The sequence below is a fragment of the Chaetodon trifascialis genome, chromosome 8 (genome assembly GCF_039877785.1).
Source record: "Chaetodon trifascialis isolate fChaTrf1 chromosome 8, fChaTrf1.hap1, whole genome shotgun sequence".
Taxonomy (NCBI): domain Eukaryota; kingdom Metazoa; phylum Chordata; class Actinopteri; order Chaetodontiformes; family Chaetodontidae; genus Chaetodon; species Chaetodon trifascialis.
Window position 1 is genome coordinate 5,492,257 of NC_092063.1, and position 24,344 is coordinate 5,516,600.

Genomic DNA, 24,344 nt, shown 5'->3' on the forward strand with positions numbered 1-24,344 from the left:
AGTCTGCAGTCTTGATCCAAACTGACCGTTTCACAGTGTTAACCACGCGTCAGAAAAGCTTCCATAAATTGATCTGTTCTCATACATGTCAAGTACTGTTTCACGACTTTAACCGCATGTTAGAAGAGCTTTCTTGCAGGAACGCTTTGCACTTCACTCACAGACGCTAAAGGGCACCTTGTATGAGACGCTGAGGAGTGTGACAAAGCGGGGCCGATATTTGACGAGCTGGGTTAAAAAAGTGTTGAAGAGACACCTCACGTAAGACATAAATGTGACGCTAGAGGAAGTCAGATGATCGCCAAAGTCAGGAGGCCTCATCCTCTGGAGGAGACAAATATTTCTATAAAATTTCATCCACAGAGCCACACCGCTGGCAAGGCCAAAAACATCATCAGAAAAAATTAGCAAGCATTGCATTGAAAGCTCACCCATGGCCAACCTCAACAGAAATGATCTCTTTTTGCTCTTTTTTGTTCAGCTTCATTTGCACTTTCTTCATCAGGTAAGCCATCCTCTGCTCCTCCTGGTTTCTGAAAAAGGATGCAGAGATTTTCCTGCGCAGCCGCCGGGCGTAAACCTCAAGGAACACCAGCGAGTAGCTCATCAGCCAGAGACATCCCAGCAGGACGGTGACCCCTTGGCTCGGAGCCGAAGTTGTCACATCGCAGAGCGACGGCTCTGGGTTGAAGCTCCACTTGTAGTCTCTGTGGAAGTTTGTGAGCTCTCGTGTGACACAGGATTGTGGGATGATACAAAAAGCAGGTGGGAACCACTGAATCTGTCAGGAGATTTACAAAAAAAAGAGGAAACTCTAAAAGTGAGGAAGCAAATCCTGCAGGTTCAATAAAAGGAGGTGCAGTGGTGAACAGTTTGTGTGCTGTCTTACCTTGTAATTGACACTTATGCTGGCAGATGTCGGTGGAAAATCCAGTAACCACGGCACAATCACCTGAACTACATGATACACAATATGATCCAAAGCTACGATTAACCCTATTGCAATGAAATATAACGTTACCACCACCAGTGCTATGAAACAGGAGGTACATTCCTGACTTGTTATTTTGCAGCATGTGGGAAACATTTTCTTCCTTTTGCTCCCAGCCTGAGTCGCTTTTTCCAGGAGCTCTTTGGGCATGTAGACGTTATCAAACTGAACTGATGTCAGGTAAGATTTCAAGTATCGTGCTGATTCAAAGATTAGTAAAGCGACAAAAATGGCAGCAAGGATCCTGTTCGACAGCAGTTTGTAATCTTTCAGCAGGTTCCTGGCATGGGAGAAGTTGACCTCTATCTGCCCAATCATCTTCATAAACCTGCTTTTAACTTCTGACACATCAACATGTGTGTAATGATCTAACTTCCTCAAGTTGGTGACTATGCTCAAGTCTTCCATCTTCACTTTGATGGTTTCCTCAACGAGGTCTCGCTTGGCTTTGTTCAAAGGTTCGGAGGAGTTCAATATAGTCCTTGTAAAACCCTCGGCGGTGCACTTCAGGATGCGTGCGACCGCCCCGACGTTCACTGTAATGTTAGGGACGACGTTCAACACTAGAATCATGACGGAGGCTGAGATGAGGAGTTTGCGCCCCTGTTTGGTGCAGACAGTGGGCAGAGTCATGGTCAGCACACAGCGCAGAGGGTGACAGAGGAACGAGACCAGAAACATGGCCACGCTGTAGATGCAGGCGGTCTGAATGGACGCTTCATGGTTGTATTTCAGAGTCTTTGACAACCAGTGATGAAGCAGGCCACCGGTGATGAAGGCCAGCGTGAAACAGAGAGACAGTTGAGTCAGGATGTCTCTGCCAGCAGGTGTTGGTGCAGAGTAAACATCCCAGATATAAAGCAGGACAGATTTCAGAGTCTGTCTGCATGATCCTGTTCTGTTCCTGAGGAGAAAAAACAACAGTTTGACAGTTTGGGAAGTACGCTTATCTGCTTTGTTCTACACAGAATTATGAGTAAAAACATGAGTCTCATATTTGTCCATCAAATATGAAGCTGCACCAGCCAGCAGACTGTTAGCTTAGCATACTGGAAACAGGGGAGACAGTAAGCCTGACTTTGTCCGAAGCCAAAACACCTTGATCGCCCCCTGGTGGCCTAGCTGCAGTATAAGTCATAAACCCTGCACCCTCCATGTTAGCGGATGGGTACATGGGCCAAACTAAACAAAACAAAGTACACGTCTTTTTTTCCTTTTTTCTTTTTTTTTCAAATCTAGTTTCGCTACTTTTGGAAAGTTCTTATCAAGCTGATGTGTGTTCAAGTGTTCATTTTTCTGACAGGTTTGGTTTTAATTAGTTATTTGATGCCATAAAAAGGGGGTACAATGATTTGACATGACATTGGCATTCATCTACTCATCTACCTCTCAGCAAGACAACAAATGAGTAAAATCCCCAAAACATCACACCATTACCTGAAGTTTTACGCTACAGTAGTTATGCAGCTTGTAATTCTCTGTAAAACCCCAATATGACATTTTTCTCTCATCAAGGAAACTTATTTCCCAGAATGTTTAATGATTTCCTTAACTCCACAAATTGAGAAGCTCAGTTCTGCAAATGATCATTTTTCACATGCACATGGTTACTGAAAGCCACAATTATACTGTGAAATTGAATAGTAACAAATATGTGCATTAATAATTAAATCCAGTTTGATTTTACAGAAAAATACTCAAGTGATGATGTAATATTATACCAGATACATTTAAGAGTAGTAACATATTGTGTACATAAACCATGTACTGTTATAGAGCTATTATAGGATAAATATACAGGAAAAATAACAGTTCTTACCTGAGAGGTGTAATAACGTTCTCTGTGATGAACTTCATTCTGTCTATGGAAATAGGAGCTTAAGGAAAAACAGCACTGGGAAGTGTTAAAAGGTGAAAAGGGGAACTTCTGCGAACAGTCACTGTCATGTTGTGGGTTGCCTACAAGTTCCCACGAGGGAAAAGAAAACCATACATGACACAATGTCATATGGAGGAGCGTGATGCAAACACGCACACACACACACACACACAATGTGACACAATGTGACACTGACCTCAGTGCAGTTTCAGATTGACGTAAGACATTTAATATAATTTGTCATAGGCCAATTTATTTCACTCAGCTCACACACCATTTTGCACTTACCTGGTGAAGGGGGGCAGTTTTGACATTTGACTGTATTCAGGCTCTTATTGGCCTGTTTCCTGTTGACACTTTGCTCCAGTTTGCACACACAAAGCTGTTGAGTGATGCACATTTTCCACCTAAGAGAAAAAAGCACTGGATGTCTCAGATGTTTTGTTAGTAGCAGCACAGAAATTAATAGAACAGGCATAAATATTTATTTTCTCTAGTACAGTAGTTTCCATACACATGTATATATATCTTATTATGGTGTTTTTCTTACCTACTTCAGCTCAGCTTAGTGTCAGTTATGTGTGTTTTGTGATATGTGAATCGCTGCTTCAACACTGCAATTTCCCTTAAAGCATAAATAAAGTACAGCTAACAGTGTAGCTAACTGTTAGCAAACATTTGCCATTTTGTCACCTCTGCTTAGTCTTTTTTACTTTTTCCTCTTGTGGACTCTGTGTACGTGTACTGGCCAGTTACATCTTATGGGTACTTTGTGTTAATCTTTGACTGGTGGTACTTTGTTTCTTCCTGACAGTGATTCTAATTTGACCATTACTCCATATTTTTATTTGGTTCCCTTTCCTAATTCATCTTATAATACCATTGGTATTATAATACCATAACTCTAAATTGTCATTGCTATCACTGAATTTGCTGTCCAGTGTTGTTTTCAGTGTGTTTAGCTTGTTATATTTGTGATGCAAAATAAGAAAAATGGAATTTAATGAAAAAGCATAATTCCAGTTATTATTACAAGAAAGTGTCAATTACATTTATTATGACTAGCGACTGAATATTAAAATATTTCCAATCTAACATTGGATCCTCGAAAAGCAAACATATAAATGAACTTTGGGTGAAATCAGAGTCGGTCAGTCTTGTCAGACAATGTCTGAGCTGCAGACAGCCGGGTACATCCTGTCCTGGTCTGTAGCTTTTGGTTGAGTATTTCATAGTTTTGCATTTGAACAGCACAGGACCTTTTGCACCGACCCTGCTAACACTCAGTAACCACCACAGCCCTGCACAAGTTAACCATTGTTGTCAGGCCTCGTGACTTCAGTTTACTACACCAAACAAACACTGCAAAGAATTTACAACTGTGTTCCCACTCTGGCTGTTTGTATGTGCAGAGGCCAACACGTGTTAAATATGTGTGAGACCTGCAGCAGGACAGCTACAAAACCTGAAGACTGAGGTTTGCCTCTCACAGTTCATTTCTATTAAATAAAACACAATTTAGCAGCTGCAAATATTCTGACTACAAGATCCTCTTAACAATACGCCTGCTATGGGTACTCGTTACAAGAAAAACAGACACCACATGCAAATGAATTATCATCATACAAACTCAATTTATTTGTAACAGCAGTTATATGAATTTGTATCAAGTAACAAAATGTACATTCATTAGAGGATTCACATGCTAATGTAGAAAAAAGATTTAAAATATTCCATTGTGCAATGGCTTTGGCAACTAAACATGCATATTATAATGCATGAACAAGTAACATGATCTCTTAGTGATTTTTTTTTTTGTATTTTTGCATTATTATGATAGAGGCAGCTGAAGAGCGGCTGGAAAGGCGAAGGGGAGAGCAGGAATGACAGCTTCTCTAACAAGCCGAGGCCGCCGCGGTCAGACTCAGCCTTGATGGTACTCGATCTACCAGGTGAGCTACCGGCACCCCAATCTCTCAGTGATTTTAACCAAAAAAATCTATATTTTAAAAGAATTATTCACAGAGGTTTCTTATTCTTCCAGCAGAGGTCAGCCTAGCAGCACCAATACGGAGAGCACACTGCAGGAGATTCACATATATAAAAAACTCTTCAGAGCTTCGGCTGCTGTTGAGGTTAAATGTCTCTCCTGTCCAGTTTTAAGACGGCAGAGAGTAAAATAATGTAGCTTGTTTTTAACTTACAACCCTGATTCAGAACAAGTTGAGACATTGTGTAAATTAATGAATTGCTAATCCTTTTTAACATACAATCAACTGAAAACAGCACAAAGACAATATATTTAATGTTTGACCTCATCAGCTTCATTGATTTTTGTAAATATCTGCTTATTCTGTATTTTCATGCAGCAACATGTTTCAAACAAGTTGGGACAGGAGCAGCTAAAGACTGGGAAAGTTGTGCAATGCTCTGAAAACACCCGTTTGGAACATTCCACAGGTAAAAGGGTTCATTGGTAACAGGTGATAGTGTCATGATTGGGTATGAAAGCGGCATCCGGGAAAGGCTCAGTCGTTCACAAGCGAGAATGGAGCGAGGTTCACCACTTTGTGAACACATGACTGGATGAAGGAGATTACTACATGAGCTCAGGAACACTTTGTAAAAACTGTGGTTAGTAAACACAGTTTGTTTACTAAAGAGTTGTAAAACTTGGAGTATTCACAGTTCACAGCATGAAATCTTACCTCTCAGGGCCTGCAAAGACACTTGAGTATAATAAACTCAGTGAAGTCATCTGAACAGATAACATCTGAAGTTCCCAAACTGTTCTGACATTTAAGTGAGTTGATGTCGACTTACAGACTTTTGTCCCAGTTCAATGTTAAATCTATATACACTCTTCTGATACCTCCTCTGTGCGCATGCTGAGAGCGAGTGATCAGAGCGTAGCATTGAGTGACTGCACAGACGACAAGTGCACATCAGTAACAGCAGCAGACTTGTTGATGGGGTGAGCCCATTCAGGATACGTGTTCAAGTTAAACATGGCCACGCCCCACGTGTTCATGGCCAGAGAGACGCAGAGGATACCCAGGATGTTCATGACGAAGCCAGTTTTCACCTGAGAAACAGACAAACATGAGGAAAGGTGATGGAAGGCAACAAAATGTTTTAGCATCAGGCGCTGAGGTGAGTGTCTTTACCATGTCTTTGACCATGAGGTGTCCTGATGCAAAGGCGATGGAGTTGGGTGGCGTGGACACTGGCAGCATGAAGGCGTATGAACATCCTACTGTTGCAGGTATCATGAAGTACAGAGGGTTCACTGACACACGGATAGCCTACAGCGAGAAAGACAACCACAGTGAGAAAAAACAGGAGCGAAAAAGGCCCAGAAACTCCAGAGGGTCCAGAGAGGATCAACTTTACACTCTAGCAAAGGTGTCCAAAGAAACTAAATACTCTGAGCTCTTCCATTTCGTGTAATATGGTGCAGCCATAAGCATCTGTCTTGTGTTGCCAGTCTGTCATATTATTTTTAACATCAAATGGTCTGCATGAGCTAAGAGTCTGCAGCCAGGCTAACAGCTCTGAGCCACAGCAGCACTTTGAGCTAAATGCTAATGTCAACATGCTAACATATTCACAATGACAATGCAAAAATGGTCACATTATGGGGTGTAATGTTTAACATCCTAGTTTAGCGCGTTAGCATGCTAACATTTCCCACTAACACAAAGCATAGCTGAGGCTGATTGGACGGTCATTAGCTTAGCACAAAGTTGGTCATAATACCAATTTCACAATTCATCCTGAGGGGAACGTGAATGTCCGTACAAAATTTGATGGCAAACCATGCAATGATGGTTGAGATATCTAACTCAAGGCCACAGATATGAGGCCACAGTTAAATCATTAGACGACATCCTCTAGGGACCAAGAATGTCTGTACAGCGTTTCATGGCAATCCATTCAATGGCTGTTCAGTATTTCAGGTTGCACCTAGAGCTGCGTTGCTAGTTTTGCTAAAAACACAGTTTTTTCTAAGTTTAAAGGGAATTTAAATGGTCTAATCAGCCAAATTACACAAACATTTTCTCACCAACTTGAATGAAGGAGAAGGTGTACAGCCATGCAGGTAGTTTTGGTCTAATTTCTCCAGATTCTGAGAAATCCATCTGACATTTCTGCCTCCATCCAGTACAGCGGAGGTGAATTATATTTTGTTTATAGTGCTCACTGGACTTTAAAATTACGTTTTGGCCAATCAAAACCTAGACGGGTCAAGCCAAAAGTATGTGCATGGCTACATATCAGTGGAGGTAAGTGGAAAAAATATGTATATTTTCTGTAATAATGTGTGAAGTTTGAGCAAAATTCTGGGTGGTTATGGTTCAGTAACTTTCAACATAAACGAGAAGGCAGGGCACTAAGCCTCCTGTATATCCTGTGAACGATTCTCTGAGTGGGTGCTCTGCAGTATAGGTGCCACAGCAAAGTACAAATCCCCAGATAATGATTACTGACAACAGCAGTTAATGTCCAACAGGCTATAGACATAAGAACAACGATTGCAAGAGTTTAACAAGCCTACTAAGCCTTTGACTAACACAAAGGACGGGGTCAGTGACAACCCTGCTCCCTGTCCAGCTCATGAGTTTCCACTGCTTTGTCTTGTATCTGAGTCCCACTTTGACTGTCATCTTCATCAGTGCTTCAGCTACCAACAGCTAAAAATACTCTATTAATTGTATGTCTTCACAATGATAACCAGTCTTACCAGCTCAGCAATGACAGGCAAAAATATGATAATTGTGGCAGTGTTGCTCGCAAACTCAGTGAAACAGGCCAGGAAACCAGTGATCAACATCACAGCTGCAGCAGGAGGGACCGCGGCCAAAGGCTGGAGGTGGCCTCCAATCCAGGAGGCGAGTCCAGACTCCTGCCAAACGCCACAAGATCGGGGTTAAGGGTCAAAGATCAAATCACAACATAATAAAGCAAAGCAGAGAAGAGAACCAAAACAGAGCAGAGCAGCAGAGCCAACGAGAGAGAGGAGAGAGACATTACATAACAGTTACGTAAACTTTCACATTTAGTCACAAATCAGGTATTCAAGTGAATTTTAGCAAACAAACAAAATCTGTAAGTCACACAGTTTGGGATGCTTATTCACTTTCTTGCCTGGAGTTAGGTGAGAACACTGATACAGTACTGTGACATATTTAAATACTACTACTTTAAATATAAGACAACACCCAGCAGCTTGCTAGCTTTGCTGTTAGCTTTAAGGGAAGCAGTTAGCCTAGCTCGGTCCAATGGCAGCCAAATCTACCAGCACCTTTACAGGTGAACACACAAATGAACACATTACATCTCTTTTGTTTAACCCGAGAAAAACCAAAGTGTAAAAACAACAAGTTGTGGTTTTGGGGAATTATGGGGTCTTCTCTTTGCCATGGGGTTGCCAGGCAACCAGCGGAAACTCCATGAAGTCACTGCACCAGGCAAAGAAATAGTCCAGCACGTAACTCCACATAAAACCACAACTTTTGATTTTCACAGTTCTGTTTTTGTACAGAATAAACAAAAATATACAACATGGTAGGGAGTGCTGCTGGATTTTGTTAAATTTGGAGAAAACCAGGCTAGCTGTTCCCCTTGTTTCCAGTCTTTATACTACACTAAGCTAATGCCTGCAGCTCCATATTTACAGTGGGGCAAAAAAGTATTTAGTCAGCCACCAATTGTGCAAGTTCTCCCACTTAAAAAGATGAGAGGCCTGTAATTTTCATCATAGGTACACGGCAACTATGAGAGACAAAATGAGGAAAAAAAAATCCAGAAAATCACATTGTCTGATTTTTAAAGAATTTATTTGCAAATTATGGTGGAAAATAAGTATTTGGTCAATAACAAAAGTTCATCTCAATACTGTGTGATATACCCTTTGTTGGCAATGACAGAGGTCAAATGTTTTCTGTAAGTCTTCACAAGGTTTTCACACACTGTTGCTGGTATTTTGGCCCATTCCTCCATGCAGATCTCCTCTAGAGCAGGGATGTTTTGGGGCTGTCGCTGTGTAACATGGACTTTCAACTCCCTCCAAAGATTTTCTATGGGGTTGAGATCTGGAGACTGGCTAGGCCACTCCAGGACCTTGAAGTGCTTCTTACAAAGCCACTCCTTCATTGCCCGGGCGGTGTGTTTGGGATCATGGTCATGCTGGAAGAACCAGCCACGTTTCATCTTCAATGCCCTTGCTGATGGAAGGAGGTTTTCACTCAAAATCTCACGATACATGGCCCCATTTATTCTTTCCTTTGCACGGATCAGTTGTCCTGGTCCCTGTGCAGGAACAGCCCCAAAGCATGATGTTTCCACCCCCATGCTTCACAGTAGGTATGGTGTTCTTTGGATCCAAATACTCTCTAGCAAACTTCAGACGGGCCTGGATATGTACTGGCTTAAGCAGGGGACACATCCGGCACTGCAGGATTTGAGTCCCTGGCGGCGTAGTGTGTTACTGATGGTAGCCTTTGTTACTTTGGTCCCAGCTCTCTGCAGGTCATTCACTAGGTCCCCCCGTGTGGTTCTGGGATTTTTGCTCACCGTTCTTGCGATCATTTTGACCCCACGGGGTGAGATCTTGCGTGGAGCCCCAGATCGAGGGAGATTATCAGTGGTCTTGTATGTCTTCCATTTTCTAATAATTGCTCCCACAGTTGATTTCTTCACACCAAACTGCTTACCTATTGCAGATTCAGTCTTCCCAGCCTGGTGCATGTCTACAATTTTGTTTCTGGTGTCCATTGACAGCTCTTTGGTCTTGGAGTGGAGTTTGGAGTGTGACTGTTTGAGGTTGTGGACAGGTGTCTTTTATACTGAGAACGAGTTCAAACAGGTGCCATTAATACAGGTAATGAGTGGAGGACAGAGGAGCCTCTTAAAGAAGAAGTTACAGGTCTGTGAGAGCCAGAAATCTTGCTTGTTTGTAGGTGACCAAATACTTGTTTTACCGAGGAATTTACCAATTACTTCATTAAAAATCCTACAATGTGATTTCCTGGATTCTTTCCCCCCATTCTGTCTCTCATAGTTGCAGTGTACCTATGATGAAAATTACAGGCCTCTCATCTTTTTAAGTGGAAGAACTTGCACAATTGGTGGCTGACTAAATACTTTTTTGCCCCACTGTATCATAGTCATGAGAGCGGTAATGATCTTATCATGATCTTCTTGTGCATTTCCCACAGTTTCAAACTATTGCCTGAAGACATGTGAGAGAACTGTAACTGCAATTACCGTGCATGTACCAACATATTTACCTCACAAGCTTTTGCCATAGCAAAGCCGCCTCCGAGGAGCAGAATGATATTCCAGGGAACAGAGTCCTGAGCTTTCTTCCATGACAAGAGAGGGACGTAAGGAGCGTTTGAACCTGAGGAAAACATGGAGGGAAACAGTCAATATAGAACTTCTATTCAAAAGTTTGATATGTAATAAAATAGGATTTAATATAAAACTGTGAGGTTTCAGCACTTGGAAATGTTTACCATAACTTATTAATCCTGGGAAGTATTTAGGATACGTCATGTTCTACAAGCACAATGTTTTCTACAGCATCACTGCTGTTTGTTGACACAGTACGAGATTAATGGAATTCATTTTTAATTCACAGTTCAAAACTACTACTAATAATAATAATGATAATGTTTTGTTTACTTCCTGCACATACAGCAGGTACATTTCACATCTGCTAAATCTTTAATTGACGGCACGTTTCACTTTCAAAATATTCTACAGAGATATGAGCAAGAACTCGAAAAGCTAAAAGAGACTCAGAGGCTCAATAAGGTGCAGCATTTTTTAACAAGTCTTTTAGTCAAAATGCAATTTGAACAAAAAAAGGGCAAAATCCAGAGTTTTATTTTATGTTTTCATGTTTTATGCTTTATTTTGTGTGTTTTTTGTAGGTTTTTACTTGTGTATTGAGTCGTATATGTTGTATGTTTGAATGTTTTGATGAAATAAAACCATTTATTTTCTCTCTGGTCGAAAATAATGCTGTATTCTCTTCTATTGTAACATCTGACCTACGGTGAGAGGGGACAAACCCCATGATTTGCTTTTTTTCCCCTTGCATGCGGTGGTTTATTTGACCAGCTGAACATAAAGTCCACAATCACACACACACACACACGTTTCCAACACACACGAAACACGTGCGTAGAGTTTGTGCGCATGCTCACACAAACGCACACTGACACACAAACAAAAACCCCAAAGTGTGACAACATAGTTTTGAGAGATTACTCTAATCACAGAAACAGAGAAACTGTAGTTTCAGCTCCAGACAGGAAATTTACTCAGACTCTCTAATCTACATTATTAACATTCCTCAGCTTATTTTCAGCTTTTTGCAGTAGCTGTGCGAGAGACACAGACCGAATGTCTTTGAATCTTTGACAAATATTTGGTCAATAATATGAACTACTGACTTCAGTCCTGATGCACCTGCACAAGCTGCTGACTTCTGTTTGTTTTTATACCTCTTTCCTGGATGATGTGCTCACGTTGTTCCCTGTTACGGCGTTTTGTTTGACAAATCTAATCAAACTTCCCTGATTATAACATAACTTCAATCACGTTAACGCAGCCATTAATATAATAGATTAGATATGAATCAGAGTGCTAAACCCAGTGAATTAAACATTAATAGTTGCGTTGTTTAAGAGCTTGCTGACCTTGAGGGTCGAACCACCAGCTCAGAGAAGGTTTCTGCGAGGGGAAGAAAAACAGTATAGACACAATGATCACACCAGTGACTGCATCTGAGACGTACCTGCGGACCAACGAGAGGAGGAAATGATTAACAGAGATGGATAATTCACAGGCCTCTCAATGTATAGATTCTGTGAGCATTTCCAAACAGGAAGAGGTGTTATGGCAAGAAAACTACTTTATGATTCCATCAAGTCCGCCTTTCTTACCCTTTTTCAAAAAACACAGACCAGCCAGTGACAAATTTGGGATCTCTTGTGAACAGGAGAACGGCAAACAGTACAAAAAAGAAAGATATCGCTCCCTCTGCAAAACTGAAATTGAGCATGTAAAGTGAAAGTCAGTAAATGGCTCTGCGATGAAAACGTACTCATTCACCCTGTATTGCATGAGATTTGAAGACACACACAGTCCTCACTTTATGGGCCCTAGTTTTTTGTAATCTTCCACTATGAGAGCCTTTGCTCTGGCCTCTGCCTGGGCTCTTCGGTCGTGTTTCTTGAAGCACAATCTGTGTGAAATAAAAACACACTGCGTGGTAAAGATGTGAAGAAAAGGAAATTGGAGAAGAACATAATTTTATATTTACAAAGAGAAAGAAAAATGTTAATTTTGACTGTACAGTTAACAGTGATTTCCCTCATATGAAAATAAAACCATCGTGACATTTGGCTTTTACTGTCTTTGCAGGGTGGTGCAGCTAGACATCGTATGGCTATCAGTATCAATTAAAATGGTTATATGAAATTTCTTCATCTGCAGTAAGCAAATGTCTGACACCATCGTACCGTGTATTCAACCCCCCGTAGAGAAGCGCGATCCAAATCCATCCCACAAACAGGAAGAGAAGCATGAGCGGGAAAGCGAAAGCAAACCAGGAGCCAAAATTGATCAGGTCGCAGTCTGGAAAGTAGCTGCAAAGCAGAGAAACTGCTGTCAAGCTGCTGGAAAAGCCTTGTTTTCATGATGCAAAGTCTTCACTGCATGAATAAAAAGTTACCTTTTCAGCTGTCCAATCAGGATGAGGTTGGGCGCGGTGCCTGTCAGCGTGGCCGTCCCTCCGATACTGGCTGCATAAGGAATACAGATCAGGAATCCTTTCCACACCTTCAGCTGATACTGCGACTCCAATCGGATCTCCTCAGATGACCTCATGTCACTCTGCTCCATCCCGTCCATCCTTTGGATGTTTAACGAGACATTATCGGCTTAAATGAACTGTGCGTAAGGACACAAACTGCCACCGAGTCTAGAGAAGACTGTTCATCAAAAGCGTTTAATATGTCACTGTGTTAACCGTAAAAACACTTCCACATCTTGTAACGTACGTTTTTTTGTTGAGCATTAGCTGAAAGGATTGATGCCACTGCCGTGTGTGCAGCAAATATGAAGTTACAGCCAGCAGGTGGTTGGCTTTGCTTAGCCAATGACTGTGGGAACGGCTAGCCAGGCTCCGTCTAATCCAGCAAAGGTCACCAGTTTTGTTATATCTCGCTAAGTGTCAAAATGACAAGTTGTAGTTTTACCTGAGGTCATGTGCTGTAAATGTTTCTTGGATTTTGTTACCGTCAGACACAGTCATGCTGTTTCCACCTGTTTCCACCCTTTATGTCAAGCTAACAGTCTCCTTGCAAACATGAGTGGTATCGATCTTCTCATCTAACCATTGGTAGGAATGTGAATAAGCACGTTTCCCAAAATGTCAAACTTCCTTTAGACAACACCATGTTGAAGGATGTATAGGATTGTGTCGAACGATCTGCTTTTCTTACCCGTCTATTGACAGCATTTGTTTTTCCGAGGGCACTGAGGGCAGTGAATGCAGCTTTACAGTAGACTGACCTGAAAGACAGCGAAGCAACGCGTTTGTCATGTTCACGTGCAGCCACGGTATACAAATGAGTAAAATCACGAGTTTCTGTGCTTTGAGGGCGGTTTCTTTTGATCTACTTAATATGTGACTTTCAGCCCATCCGACGTCATTAAACACTTACCACCTGAATATTGACTAACTTTGTCTTCGAGGACAGTGTATTGGAAAAACTGTTCAAAGTTCACATCCTAGATTACATATTACAGGCTCACGAGGAAAAGGTTAAAACAATGCAACATGTGCTGCTGTATTGTACAACATGAGGACACTGGCATTAATTGATGATGTTTTTAGCTTATTTGCTAGATGTACCCATTGTCACTTATTTACACATCTAGCAGATGCGGAGCAACGTTATCATTCATTTAGAGTCGTGTCTCAACCTAATGAATGCAATCCAACGTTGACTGGATTTTAGCTCAGTTTTTGGCCTCCACCATCTCCTGAGATCAGCTGCTAGATGCTTCACTATGTTCACCAGTTAGTGGCTAACTCTGTCTGTCTGTCTGTCTGTCTGTCTGTCTGTCTGTCTGTCTGTCTGTCTGTCTGTCTGTCTGTCTGTCTGTCTGGTGCTGCACGGGCAGTGTACAGTAGGTCAATCAGGGTTGTTTTGCTGTAACAAGCTCCTTCTGAAGAGTTGAAGACAGTGAAAGAAACATCAATAAAACCAAAAGAACAAGCTGAAAAACACTAAAATGTTCTCCAGCACTGACTGGAACTTCTCTGTCACCACACCTTTCACATTATATGTACGTTGTAATTTCATCCATTGTTGATATAAAAATATTGATTTAAGTTATTGCCCTGAAATTACACATTACAGCATCAAACATACCATTTATTATATCACCCTCAGGGTCATCTTTGGACTTGCACTTCTCTTTCAGGGTCTCCAGGTCTCCAAACAGACTCTCCAGGATGGCGTTAGCAATAGGAAGCATCATGGCCGTTGTGGCGGTGTTGCTAAGCCACATGGACAGGAAGGACGAGGTCATCATCATTCCCAGTATGAGCCTAGAAAAATAATCAATACACAACCTGCGATCAGCAACACTAATCACTGCCATGGCTGCTGACTGGGAACAACGTTCTGACTTCCCAAAGCTGTCTGTGGCTCTCAGACCCAAACACATGAAGGCTGAAGACCTAAATCTTTAAAATGGGTCACAAATATGTAGTTTCCTGTCATAAAAAGGATTAATACTTTCCTAAAACAACTGGACACTAGTTTTTAGCAATAGGAGTAAATCGTGTATTTGTTGGGGATGATTTTGAGCTGCAGATTCATACACACTGGGTGCATTATCATCATAATATCATAACATATCATAACACAGAGCCTTTTCCATCACAATAAAAGACCATGTGGCCCAGTGGAACTATGGGGCTCACTGGTGTGTTGGCTGCACAGACAACACCTGTTAGTACGATCAATTCTTTTTAATTTTGTCCTTTTAGTGATATTTGTTGAAAATAAGAAAACTATCAACTCAATCAGCAGAATAAATGTTGGCAATATGTGTTTCTGCAAACGGCTGAATGTGTTGAAATGTTACATTTCCTCATGTCCAAACTTTAAGTTTCAAGTTTCAGTATTGTGTTGTGAGAAAGCTGTGGTGACTCAAATCTCAAAAAGACCACACAAATCTCTTGGTTATGGTTAGGAAAAGATCTTTGGCTCAAAACACCTGGTTGTGTCACCACAAACACGATTGGAAAATGTCCCGACTTCTTATAAAAAGTACCCAGTTTTCTTGCTGCGAACACGGCTGGTCACCTCCTCATGATGAGAAACTCAGCTCATACACGTTTACACGTCTACACACAAACATGCAGAATTTAACATATCTGTGGTTTGCAGGAACGCACAATGCCAACATTTATTCTGGCAAATGCGCTGAAAATCTAGAATATAACCAGACGTATCCTTTAAGCCTTATGCTTTCTCACCATGCTGGTTTCACTCCCACGATGGTCAGCACCTTCAGGGCTATTCTGCGATGTAGGCCCCACTCCTCGATGCTCGAGGCCATCACAAGACCGCTCAGGAAGAGAAAATTGGTTTCAAGGAAGTACTGAGGGCATACTTTCTTGGATGGAAGGATTCCCAGTGTTGGGAAGAGGCAGACTGGAAGCATCGCGGTGACGGCCAGAGGAAGGGTCTCTGTGCACCAGAACACAGCCATCAGCACCACCACATACAGACATTTTCCCTCCTAAAAGATAAGCAACAGGTGGTCGTTAAGGTTCAGCCACCTTCGAAAACAAGAAAAAGACGTTATGGGAAAAAATGGAAGCAAATGAATAGCATAATAGTGTTTCACTGATGATGGATTACAGTGATACGGCATTGCCTTTCAAAAGAGGAAACACACTGTGCATGAGGGAAAATACATGTATGGCTATATTCATGCATCCATGTGTAGTCTATAGCCTGTGTGGCATAAATACAAACTTATTATTTCTATGTAATAATAATAATGGTGATACCTATTATATTTACTTTAATGGCTCAGTATAAATATAATAAATCTTTTAGATTAGGTTGTTTACACTTTTTTATTGTTTGTTTAGACTATGAAATGCCAGGGAATAGTGAAAACATACCCATTGGACTTCCCAAAGTGACAGTTTCAAATATTTTGTTTTGTTCAAGCAAAAGTACATATTCAAAATTAGTTTAAAATCAAATATGAATAAAAACATCAAATCCTCTCATTCTGAAGCTGGAGACAGAGAGTGTTTATACTCCAATGACAACTGACATGAAAGCGTTAATTATCTAATTAGGTGCCGATTCTTTATTTTCTATTCTTTATTTATCTATCGTAATTGGTTCAGCTCCAATCAGTGAACTTTTGAATTTGAGTTCTTTAGTCGCGATTTAACAAACTGAGAAGAAGTCTGATTTCGGACAACAAAAACCTGCTGCCGGTGCTCTTTTCATCCATTCACGATCAACAGGAAGCTTAGCCTGCGCGTGATGAATTAACGTGACTCACTCATTCATCGTTCATAGAAACGCTGCACGTGAATTCACGCAGCGGAAATCCACTCACCTTCTCCGGCAGAGTGAAGAGCAAAGGCAGGAACAGCAGCGGGGTGAGGAGGAGAACCAGCTGCTTGTGGACCGACCACAGCTTCTTGGACACCACAGATATTTTCATCTCCAGGGTTGAACTTTGCTCCGTTTGGGGGAAACTGAGCTCCAGACTGGTTGAGAGGAGCCAGACAGGACGCACTTTGAAGCCTGTGGCGGAGCACAGAGAAGATTAACTGTTTTGACACTGTTTAACTCCTCACATGGGCGGCGACAAGAAGTTAAGAGAGATGCTCAGCTGTCAGGTTTCCCACCAGTCAACATCAACATCCCGCAGACAGGTGGAACAGCAATGACAAGCTCTCCAAACTTTTTTCCCCACCGCACCTTTGATTTCTACGGTGGCCCTGAGAGCACAAAGCACTGCACCTTAAGAAAAACCATGAAACAGACAAAACAAGCAAATGAAGAAAACATATAAACAATCAATTTATGTATGGCGGTGTGTTAACCTAACATAAAGCACGCTGTATATGCAGAGTGTAAAAGTTTATTTTAAAAGACGAATACATAAAATGACAAGAATAATGTTTAAAGCCGTGTTAGGCATGTCAAGCTTGTCAGTACATGCTGATATAATGTTGACGTTGTGCTTATGTGGCTATATGAAGAGTGATGCTTGATATCACAAGAGTTTGGAGGGCGTTGTTCGTTTTATGGATTTTCAGAAACCTGAAACACTAAAGCGAATGTGCGATAAAGCAGCTTACTGCCAACAGTAGATGTGGCCAAGCATAACGTAGGCATGTTATTAGGTTTCTTCATTGTTTTTTGGGGTATCGGTTACATTAGTAAAAAACCTGTTGGGCTGGCAAATCCCCTGCTTGTGGATAAGTCAATCTGTGAGCCATGATGCGACTATGGCAGAATTTAGAGTGATGATAGCGGCTCAGGCCTGCTCTGTTGGTTTTGCATTAGATACCGTCACATCAGCTGAACTCAGGCCCTCATTTCTTCTTTTGTAAAAGTGAAGCACGCAACCTCAATCTAACCACTGCATCGCTTGACCAAGTATGTTTTTCTTCTACAGTAAGCATCCAAATCATTCAACGTTATGTTAGGACAAATAACATTTAATTAACTTTATTTGATTATTTTTACAGTTTTAATGCCATATGGGGAGAACTACACTGAAATACACAAACAGTGCTTTGTTTACATTACATGGATCAACAGCTAGCATGGATGCTAATGTTAGGCGTGGGATATGTAGCTTCAGCCTCAGACTTTCAGTGTTATATCATGTACGAGTGTGTTAAACACATGTTTAACACATTCACAGGCTACTCTGTTCTCAAATGAATCACACAACAAAACGTCAGTCACCAAAGTTACAGTTAAACTGCTGGGAACCATGAATGTACCAAATTGGGCGCTAATGAATCTGGCAAATGTTGAGATATTTCACAGGATAAGTGAAAACTTTGAGCTGCTAGTGCAAAAGGAAGAGTCACATAATCACCGAAGTGAATTTGATAAATCCTCTGGGGACCATGAATAATTGTACAATTATTTATGGCAATCCGCACAATTGTTGAGATATTGATCAAAGTCTAGATCAAAGTGGTGGACCCATCAACTGACATCCACCCGTCCAGCTACGCTGCTGCAGTCTTTGCAGATTTAGATCCCACTTTGGGTGATGTTATCCTTTTTTGAATTCTGAAAATCATTGCTGACTTGAATGTAACAAAGTATTTCCTATACAATTCAATCTGTACGTAATGTTTGCCCAGAAGTTGCTTTGCCTCCATGTTTTTGTCGATGCTCAAACATGTCGCTATCGCTATCATTCTCTCACCCTATAAATCTGACTGTATTTCATTGAAAACATCTAAAATATGTCACAAAAAACATTGATATAAGTGGAAAAAAACAAAACAAAACAACAACATTGCATTAACATTACATTTATTCATTGCATTGACATTGGTTTTGTTGTAATTTTCTTTTTGGTAACCAACTGAGACTAAATCAATAAAACATAATTACTTATGAAAACTGTTTTATGAAGACCAGTTTCTCTATTTTGAGGAAACCAGTTGCAGTTGAAGATTTATATTGTATATTCAAGTTTCATGCATACTTTTTTGACTAGTTTTAACTGAATTGAAATGTGTAATGATACGTGTGAAACAATTGGAAATACATCCTAAATTCATTAGCATGCAATTAGTTTCCAAAAAAGAGATATAAAGAAAGAAAGAGCTCCTTAGAGCTTATTATTGTTGGGAAATATTAGCTGCATTCATAACATAAGTATCAGGAATCCAACCACAGGATACAAATGAGGAGTCAGGAAAGTCAACGATGCTTTTCATTGTTGGAAAGACATTGAGTTAAAGAACTCTGGGTTCTCTAATCACAAGAGCATCTCTAAAGCTCAGGGTGAGTTGAAAACAATAGTGCTTGTAAAAGCTCAAGGATGTTTAAAGGCTCTGAGGGGATTGAGACATTAACTGCAGACTATGTGGGTATATTTGTGGCTGCACTTATGATGGCTCTGATATCCCACAATACAATAAAGAAACCTTCATTGTTCTGTGCGAAAACACAAAGCGGATGGAAGGATTACAAGCTTAAATTCAGGCATCACTTTCTTGAGGAAAAGCTGAAGAAAAATGAAGATGATTGCTGGTGGAAAGGTGTTTAAAAAGTGTTTAAAGTTTAACAGATGTAAACAGATGCCTATGGAGGTCCATCACCAGGTCATGACACAATGACCGAAAGCATTCAGAGATGACTTGAACGCACCACTCCAGCCAGTGTTAACTTCCTGTTTCTCAGTCAGCGTTCTTTCTCAGAGAATGGGAGTAGGTAATCCCTTACAATGTCAGCCCTATTGCCGTTCTAGCGTACGTGTCAAGATCAGCGTCATTAATACAGAAAGAAATAGCATGGATAGTAGCATGGACAGTGATAGCAGTCATTCTAATGAAAGTTACGAGGTGGGGGATGTTTTACCACCTCCCTCACCTGAAATTGAAGACCCAAATGAGGCACATGTCATCAGACAATGCACACTAAAGTGAATGCCTCTCATTCAAAGAGACACTGCTGGTGCCTCTACTGCTTCTCAACCTGCAGAACCAGCTCAGCACACTTGCAGTGGGATGGCAGCCTGTCAATCTACTAGAGCATGAGGTACTATATAGATGAAGTTACATGCCAGTGACAGAGATATGGGAAATCCATAGGTGAAGTCAGATTATGGTTTTGCTTTAATGATGGATCGTCTATCCTTAGTCATGACAACTACTTGCTTTATGTTACAGGAAACGTCCTTAAAATTTCCTCCTCAGTGCCTCCAAATCTTGGCAGGATAGAAAATTTTATGATGTGTTTTTGCACATTACTGAAAGCAACGCGACTGTTACAAACCTGATTGTTGGGTCTAGTTCCCAGGTGTATGTGTGGCCACTGTCATGCCAGAAGCTTGGGAGAATGCATGAGGTAAGATACTTGGAAAGAGTGTCTCAAAAGGTTTGAAGCTATAAAACTGCATTAATAATAATTACATATGGTTGAATCCCCCCTTCTCAGCCCCTTCCTCTACTCTCTCTTCACTCACGACTGCAAACCCATCCACCCCACAAACACCATTGTTAAATTTGCTGATGACACGGCCGTCGTAGGACTAATAACTTGAACTTGAACACCTCAAAAACCAAAGAAATTATAATAGACTTCCGAAAATCCAAACGAACTGAGCACTCTGAGCTGGACATCAATGGGGAGAGAGTGGAGAGGGTGGACTGTTTCAAGTACCTGGGAATACACATCACAGCTGATCTCACCTGGTCAGCGCACATCAGCCATCAGGTGGGAAAAGCCCATCAGAGACTTTACTTCCTCAGGAAGCTGAAGCAGTCCCAGCTCCCTCAAAATCTGCTGGTCAGCTTTTACAGGGCCACTGTTGAAAGCCTCCTGTCCTACTGCTGCACTGTGTGGTTTGCTAGCTGCATGGCAGAGGACAGGAAAACTCTACAGCGGGTAGTGAGGACAGCAGAGAGGATAATAGGGACCACATTGCCCCCTCTGTCTGAGATTTATGATGGCCGGCTCCACAGGAAAGCCAGCTCCATCTTAAAAGACCCCACACACCCTGGACACCAACTGTTCACCCCCCTCCCTTCTGGAAGGAGATACAGAGCACTGGGGGCACGTACCAACAGACTACTTAATAGTTTTTACCCACAAGCTGTCAAATGTGTGAAACCTCCCCCTTAATGCACTCTATATGGGTATCGTGCATCAGCACGTTTTTTTAAATGCACTTTATCTGAGCTTCAGCATCAGCACGTTTTTAGTATCTGTGTGTATGTATATATGTTACTGTTAGTCCTGCTTTGGATGCATACGTGTGATGTGATATGTTGTTTATTTATGATTCATGCTGAGAGAGATGCTGCTGAAATGATATTTCATTGTGACCACAGTGACAATAAAGTTCTGATTCTGATTCTGATCCTGGGCATGACAGCTCAGCCAGGACCACATGGGGGTTGCCTCAATTAGGGGTGCAGCAGTGTACCATTGTCATGGTATACTATGGTGTGAAAATTTACAGTAATTGTACCATGCCATCATACCATTCACCCATAAAAACCTGTCTGTTTTCACTCCTTTAAGGGTTATGTTAACCAGAATAATAATAAGAATAAGATGAAGATCTCCTGTTACAATCCTGGCCTTAATCCATGCATCCTGCAGGCTGTGTTTAACAGCCACAGGCAGGACTATGGTAGATATGGTGATCCAGACTATGGTGTGGATCCACAACAACATTTGCATGAATTTTATGATCTAGCTAAGTTTCATTTTTATGCTACAAAAGTGAAACAAATTTCCTGCATTTGTTTTCACAAACGGTACACACACACATATCATACAGAAACTTTGCTGCTTAGGAAAACATCCATCCAGTGCCGACATTGGCTTTCATTATCCCCAAATATAGATTCAGTATGATAATTAAGTGATCCAATGGGAATATATTTCAGGAACATTTTCTGTCTCCTTACCTTCTCAAAATACCTCTGCAAAAGGAATAAAACAAAAGGTTAGCGATTTCAGTCACACACACCGAATCATCTTTGCCTCAACAGTTAGCATATTCACGATTGCACATCTCTGCCGTCCCCTGTTAAATGAAGAAAACAACAACAGTTGAGTGTTGGTAATTACAAAATACAGCCAGACATGGCAGGACGCTGAGTTTTCAGTACAGGCCTTTGTCACAGGGATACTTGCATTATATTCTCACATATGAGGTTTTTGATTAACAATTAATTATGAGGTCAGAATGATCAAAGAGCAAGTAGAGAGTGATATCATAGCTACATTATGAAGAAAACCAACCATGTAGTAGAGCATGAACCCATTCCTCAAGCCACACATGGTAGTGTTAGTGCAGCTACCTCAATGACTTAAAAAAAAAATGCTCCAGACTTCACCTGGAACTGATCAGACCACCTCTGTCAAGCGACCCTGGTTTGAAAACTTGGTGCACACATTCCCACCGATCCAAACGAACAGCACCAAGGGGTAAAGATGCCAGGATTCGATTCAACTGCTGTGAAAGTGACCCAGCGTTATCAAGATAGAAGGAAAGCCCCCAAAAGGCTCTCGCTTTGAGACACCCCTACCTGAGGTAGAACAACGCACAACAATGTTTTTCATATTCTCTATAGTCTCCCACATATGAGATGGATTCCTGTATAGAAACATTTTCCTGCAAATTGGTTAAATTTACAGATATTGTGACACACACCCTAAATTAAAGAAGAATTAATGAAAGAAAAATAAAGCCAGGTCAAGTGGGAGATGATATACTTCAATTTGTGCAAGTTTTGATTGATCCCAAATTTGGTGTGACAGTGGGCAGGGGGTTCCTCTACATGCCTGAAGAACAGGATGTGAATATCTTAATGCCTTGAGGAAATACAGTACTACAAATACAGAAGTGGAAATATCAGATAAGAAGGTCTATAATGGATTTGCTGTCCTCTGGTCTGTGGAGTGAAGGAGCGACCTTCATGGTTGCTGAAGGCAGAAGATTTAGACAACCTTCACAGTAAACAGGTTGTGGCTAAAAAGAGATTTCATAAGAGTTTAATTACACCTTCCACAGTCACATTCTTGTCTTATCATCAAATGCAATGACAAATATGATGAATATATTCATGCACTGAGAACATACAGTACTACAAAGACAGTAGCACAATAACTGGAAGTATCAAATATGAAGGTCTAGAGTGTATTAGTTTACTTTTAGGCAGCTTTTGCTGGGACAGTCCCAGAAACATTCACTGGAAAGGTATGACTGTGATGAATCCAGCAACATGTCCTCTAACTGTAGCAGATATGATCGGCGGTTTACGTTAAAAAAAAAAAAAAAGTGTTCCAAGCAAAATGAAATGACCAGCTCTGTAAAAGCTGACAATGACATTGACCCCACAGAGGTGAATACCCGGGACTGCGCACCCTGGATGAGAGGTAAAATGTTGTTTCTTCAGGTCTAGTTGCCCTACATTCAACCGTTCTTTGCCATGAGCTGGAAAACTGAGAATCTCCACAGACATCTGTCATTGCTTTTCATGATAAGAGTGTGACGTTATGTAACTCCAGTCCTGTGTAATTTAAGCTTTCTACCTCAATTAGCCATGAATGACGCTCCTGCTCTGATGTGGGCACTCCTCGACACAGAACACACCTGACACAGTCTAATTCTTTTCTTATCATCAGAAGCAATGACACACGTTCTTGTCTGCTATCTGAGGGACATCTGCATCGTGTACTGTCCCTGTGTGCTCTGCACGTGACGCTAAGGAGAGATTGTCCCAGTCTGCTATTTCACAAAAACTTGGAGTTCAGCTCTGTCATTGTCTGTCTGCATAACACAGGCTGTGACAGCAGACATATCGTGGACAAGAAAGGGAAGTCAGAGGGAAGAGAAGGTGGAGGAAACTAAAATAGAAGACTGAAGACCCTCATTTAGCTTATGCAATATTTTAGGTTAGCTAACCGCTATCAAATTTAGCCAAGTGCAGCTGAAAACTAAACTAGATAAGACCAATAAAAAGCAGACACACCAACATAGAGATATATCATGTTAGGTGACAGCTAATGCTAGAATTATAGTAAAACACAAGCTAAGTCGATTAGCTAGGCCACAACATGGCCTTTCACACTGTTGATTCATAGCCCAGGGCTAGGCTAAGAGTGGACCCTGGGACAACTGAGTCCCCTTTCACTCACTTGCTAACCCAGAGTTATGCTGAGTCAATCCAGGGCTAGAGGGCATGGGGATGTGAGGTCATCAACAGCAAAACGGCCATTTTTAGAGGATACCAGCCGTCACCTGAACACCGTCAACACCTGTCCAGTTTGGTAGTTTCAACCCATCGAACTCAGTGTAACTCCGTAAAATTTCAATTTCAAAATGATCGCTAGACACAATTGCACAACAGCAACAAAAAAATTAGGAAGTGTGAGCACAGGACCGAAAGACAGACAGTGTGTGACTACAGATTTCACATTTTCTCACTTTTGCATAGATGGGGACATATATTAGTCGGTAGTTACAATCAGACATGCAGCTTACAACATGAGAGGCTACATAGAATGATAGTTACTCAGGATCTGAGCATAACTGCAGTGTTATCTACAAGGGTAAGAGCGCCATCCGCTGGCTGTTTACTGTAGATGTCAAGAGAGCTGCTGAATCCACATTGAAACATGAAACGTCACA

The 24,344-nt window shown here is 41.3% G+C and overlaps 2 protein-coding genes across 2 annotated transcripts; both read right to left on the reverse strand.

Moving 5' to 3' along the window:
* Positions 1 to 427: 427 nt before the first annotated feature.
* On the reverse strand, positions 428 to 2,848 carry ocstamp (osteoclast stimulatory transmembrane protein). The gene is made up of 3 exons (XM_070968739.1): positions 2,811 to 2,848; positions 890 to 1,895; positions 428 to 781 (listed from the first exon to the last, which is right to left on the reverse strand). The coding sequence occupies exons 1-3, from the start codon at positions 2,846 to 2,848 to the stop codon at positions 428 to 430; spliced, it is 1,398 nt and encodes a 465-aa protein (XP_070824840.1).
* A 1,639-nt stretch (positions 2,849 to 4,487) lies between these two features.
* On the reverse strand, positions 4,488 to 16,712 carry slc13a3 (solute carrier family 13 member 3). The gene is made up of 13 exons (XM_070968016.1): positions 16,551 to 16,712; positions 15,442 to 15,707; positions 14,327 to 14,505; positions 13,391 to 13,460; positions 12,619 to 12,798; positions 12,407 to 12,532; positions 12,037 to 12,129; positions 11,828 to 11,932; positions 11,582 to 11,679; positions 10,163 to 10,275; positions 7,615 to 7,776; positions 6,038 to 6,175; positions 4,488 to 5,955 (listed from the first exon to the last, which is right to left on the reverse strand). Exons 1-13 carry the CDS (start codon positions 16,656 to 16,658, stop codon positions 5,773 to 5,775), a joined length of 1,821 nt encoding a protein of 606 aa, XP_070824117.1. The 5' UTR covers positions 16,659 to 16,712; the 3' UTR covers positions 4,488 to 5,772.
* Between the last annotated feature and the right edge of the window lie 7,632 nt (positions 16,713 to 24,344).

Coding starts and splice junctions, on each gene's coding strand:
- ocstamp (XM_070968739.1), bottom strand. CDS start 2,848: ATGAAGTTCATCACAGAGAACGTTATTACACCTCTCAG. Junction 1,896..2,810: donor AACGTTATTACACCTCTCAG/GTAAGAACTGTT, acceptor TTTTCTCCTCAG/GAACAGAACAGGATCATGCA. Junction 782..889: donor GCATAAGTGTCAATTACAAG/GTAAGACAGCAC, acceptor ATCTCCTGACAG/ATTCAGTGGTTCCCACCTGC.
- slc13a3 (XM_070968016.1), bottom strand. CDS start 16,658: ATGAAAATATCTGTGGTGTCCAAGAAGCTGTGGTCGGTCCACAAGCAG. Junction 15,708..16,550: donor TCTTCACTCTGCCGGAGAAG/GTGAGTGGATTT, acceptor CTTATCTTTTAG/GAGGGAAAATGTCTGTATGT. Junction 14,506..15,441: donor GTGGGAGTGAAACCAGCATG/GTGAGAAAGCAT, acceptor TTATTTTTCTAG/GCTCATACTGGGAATGATGA.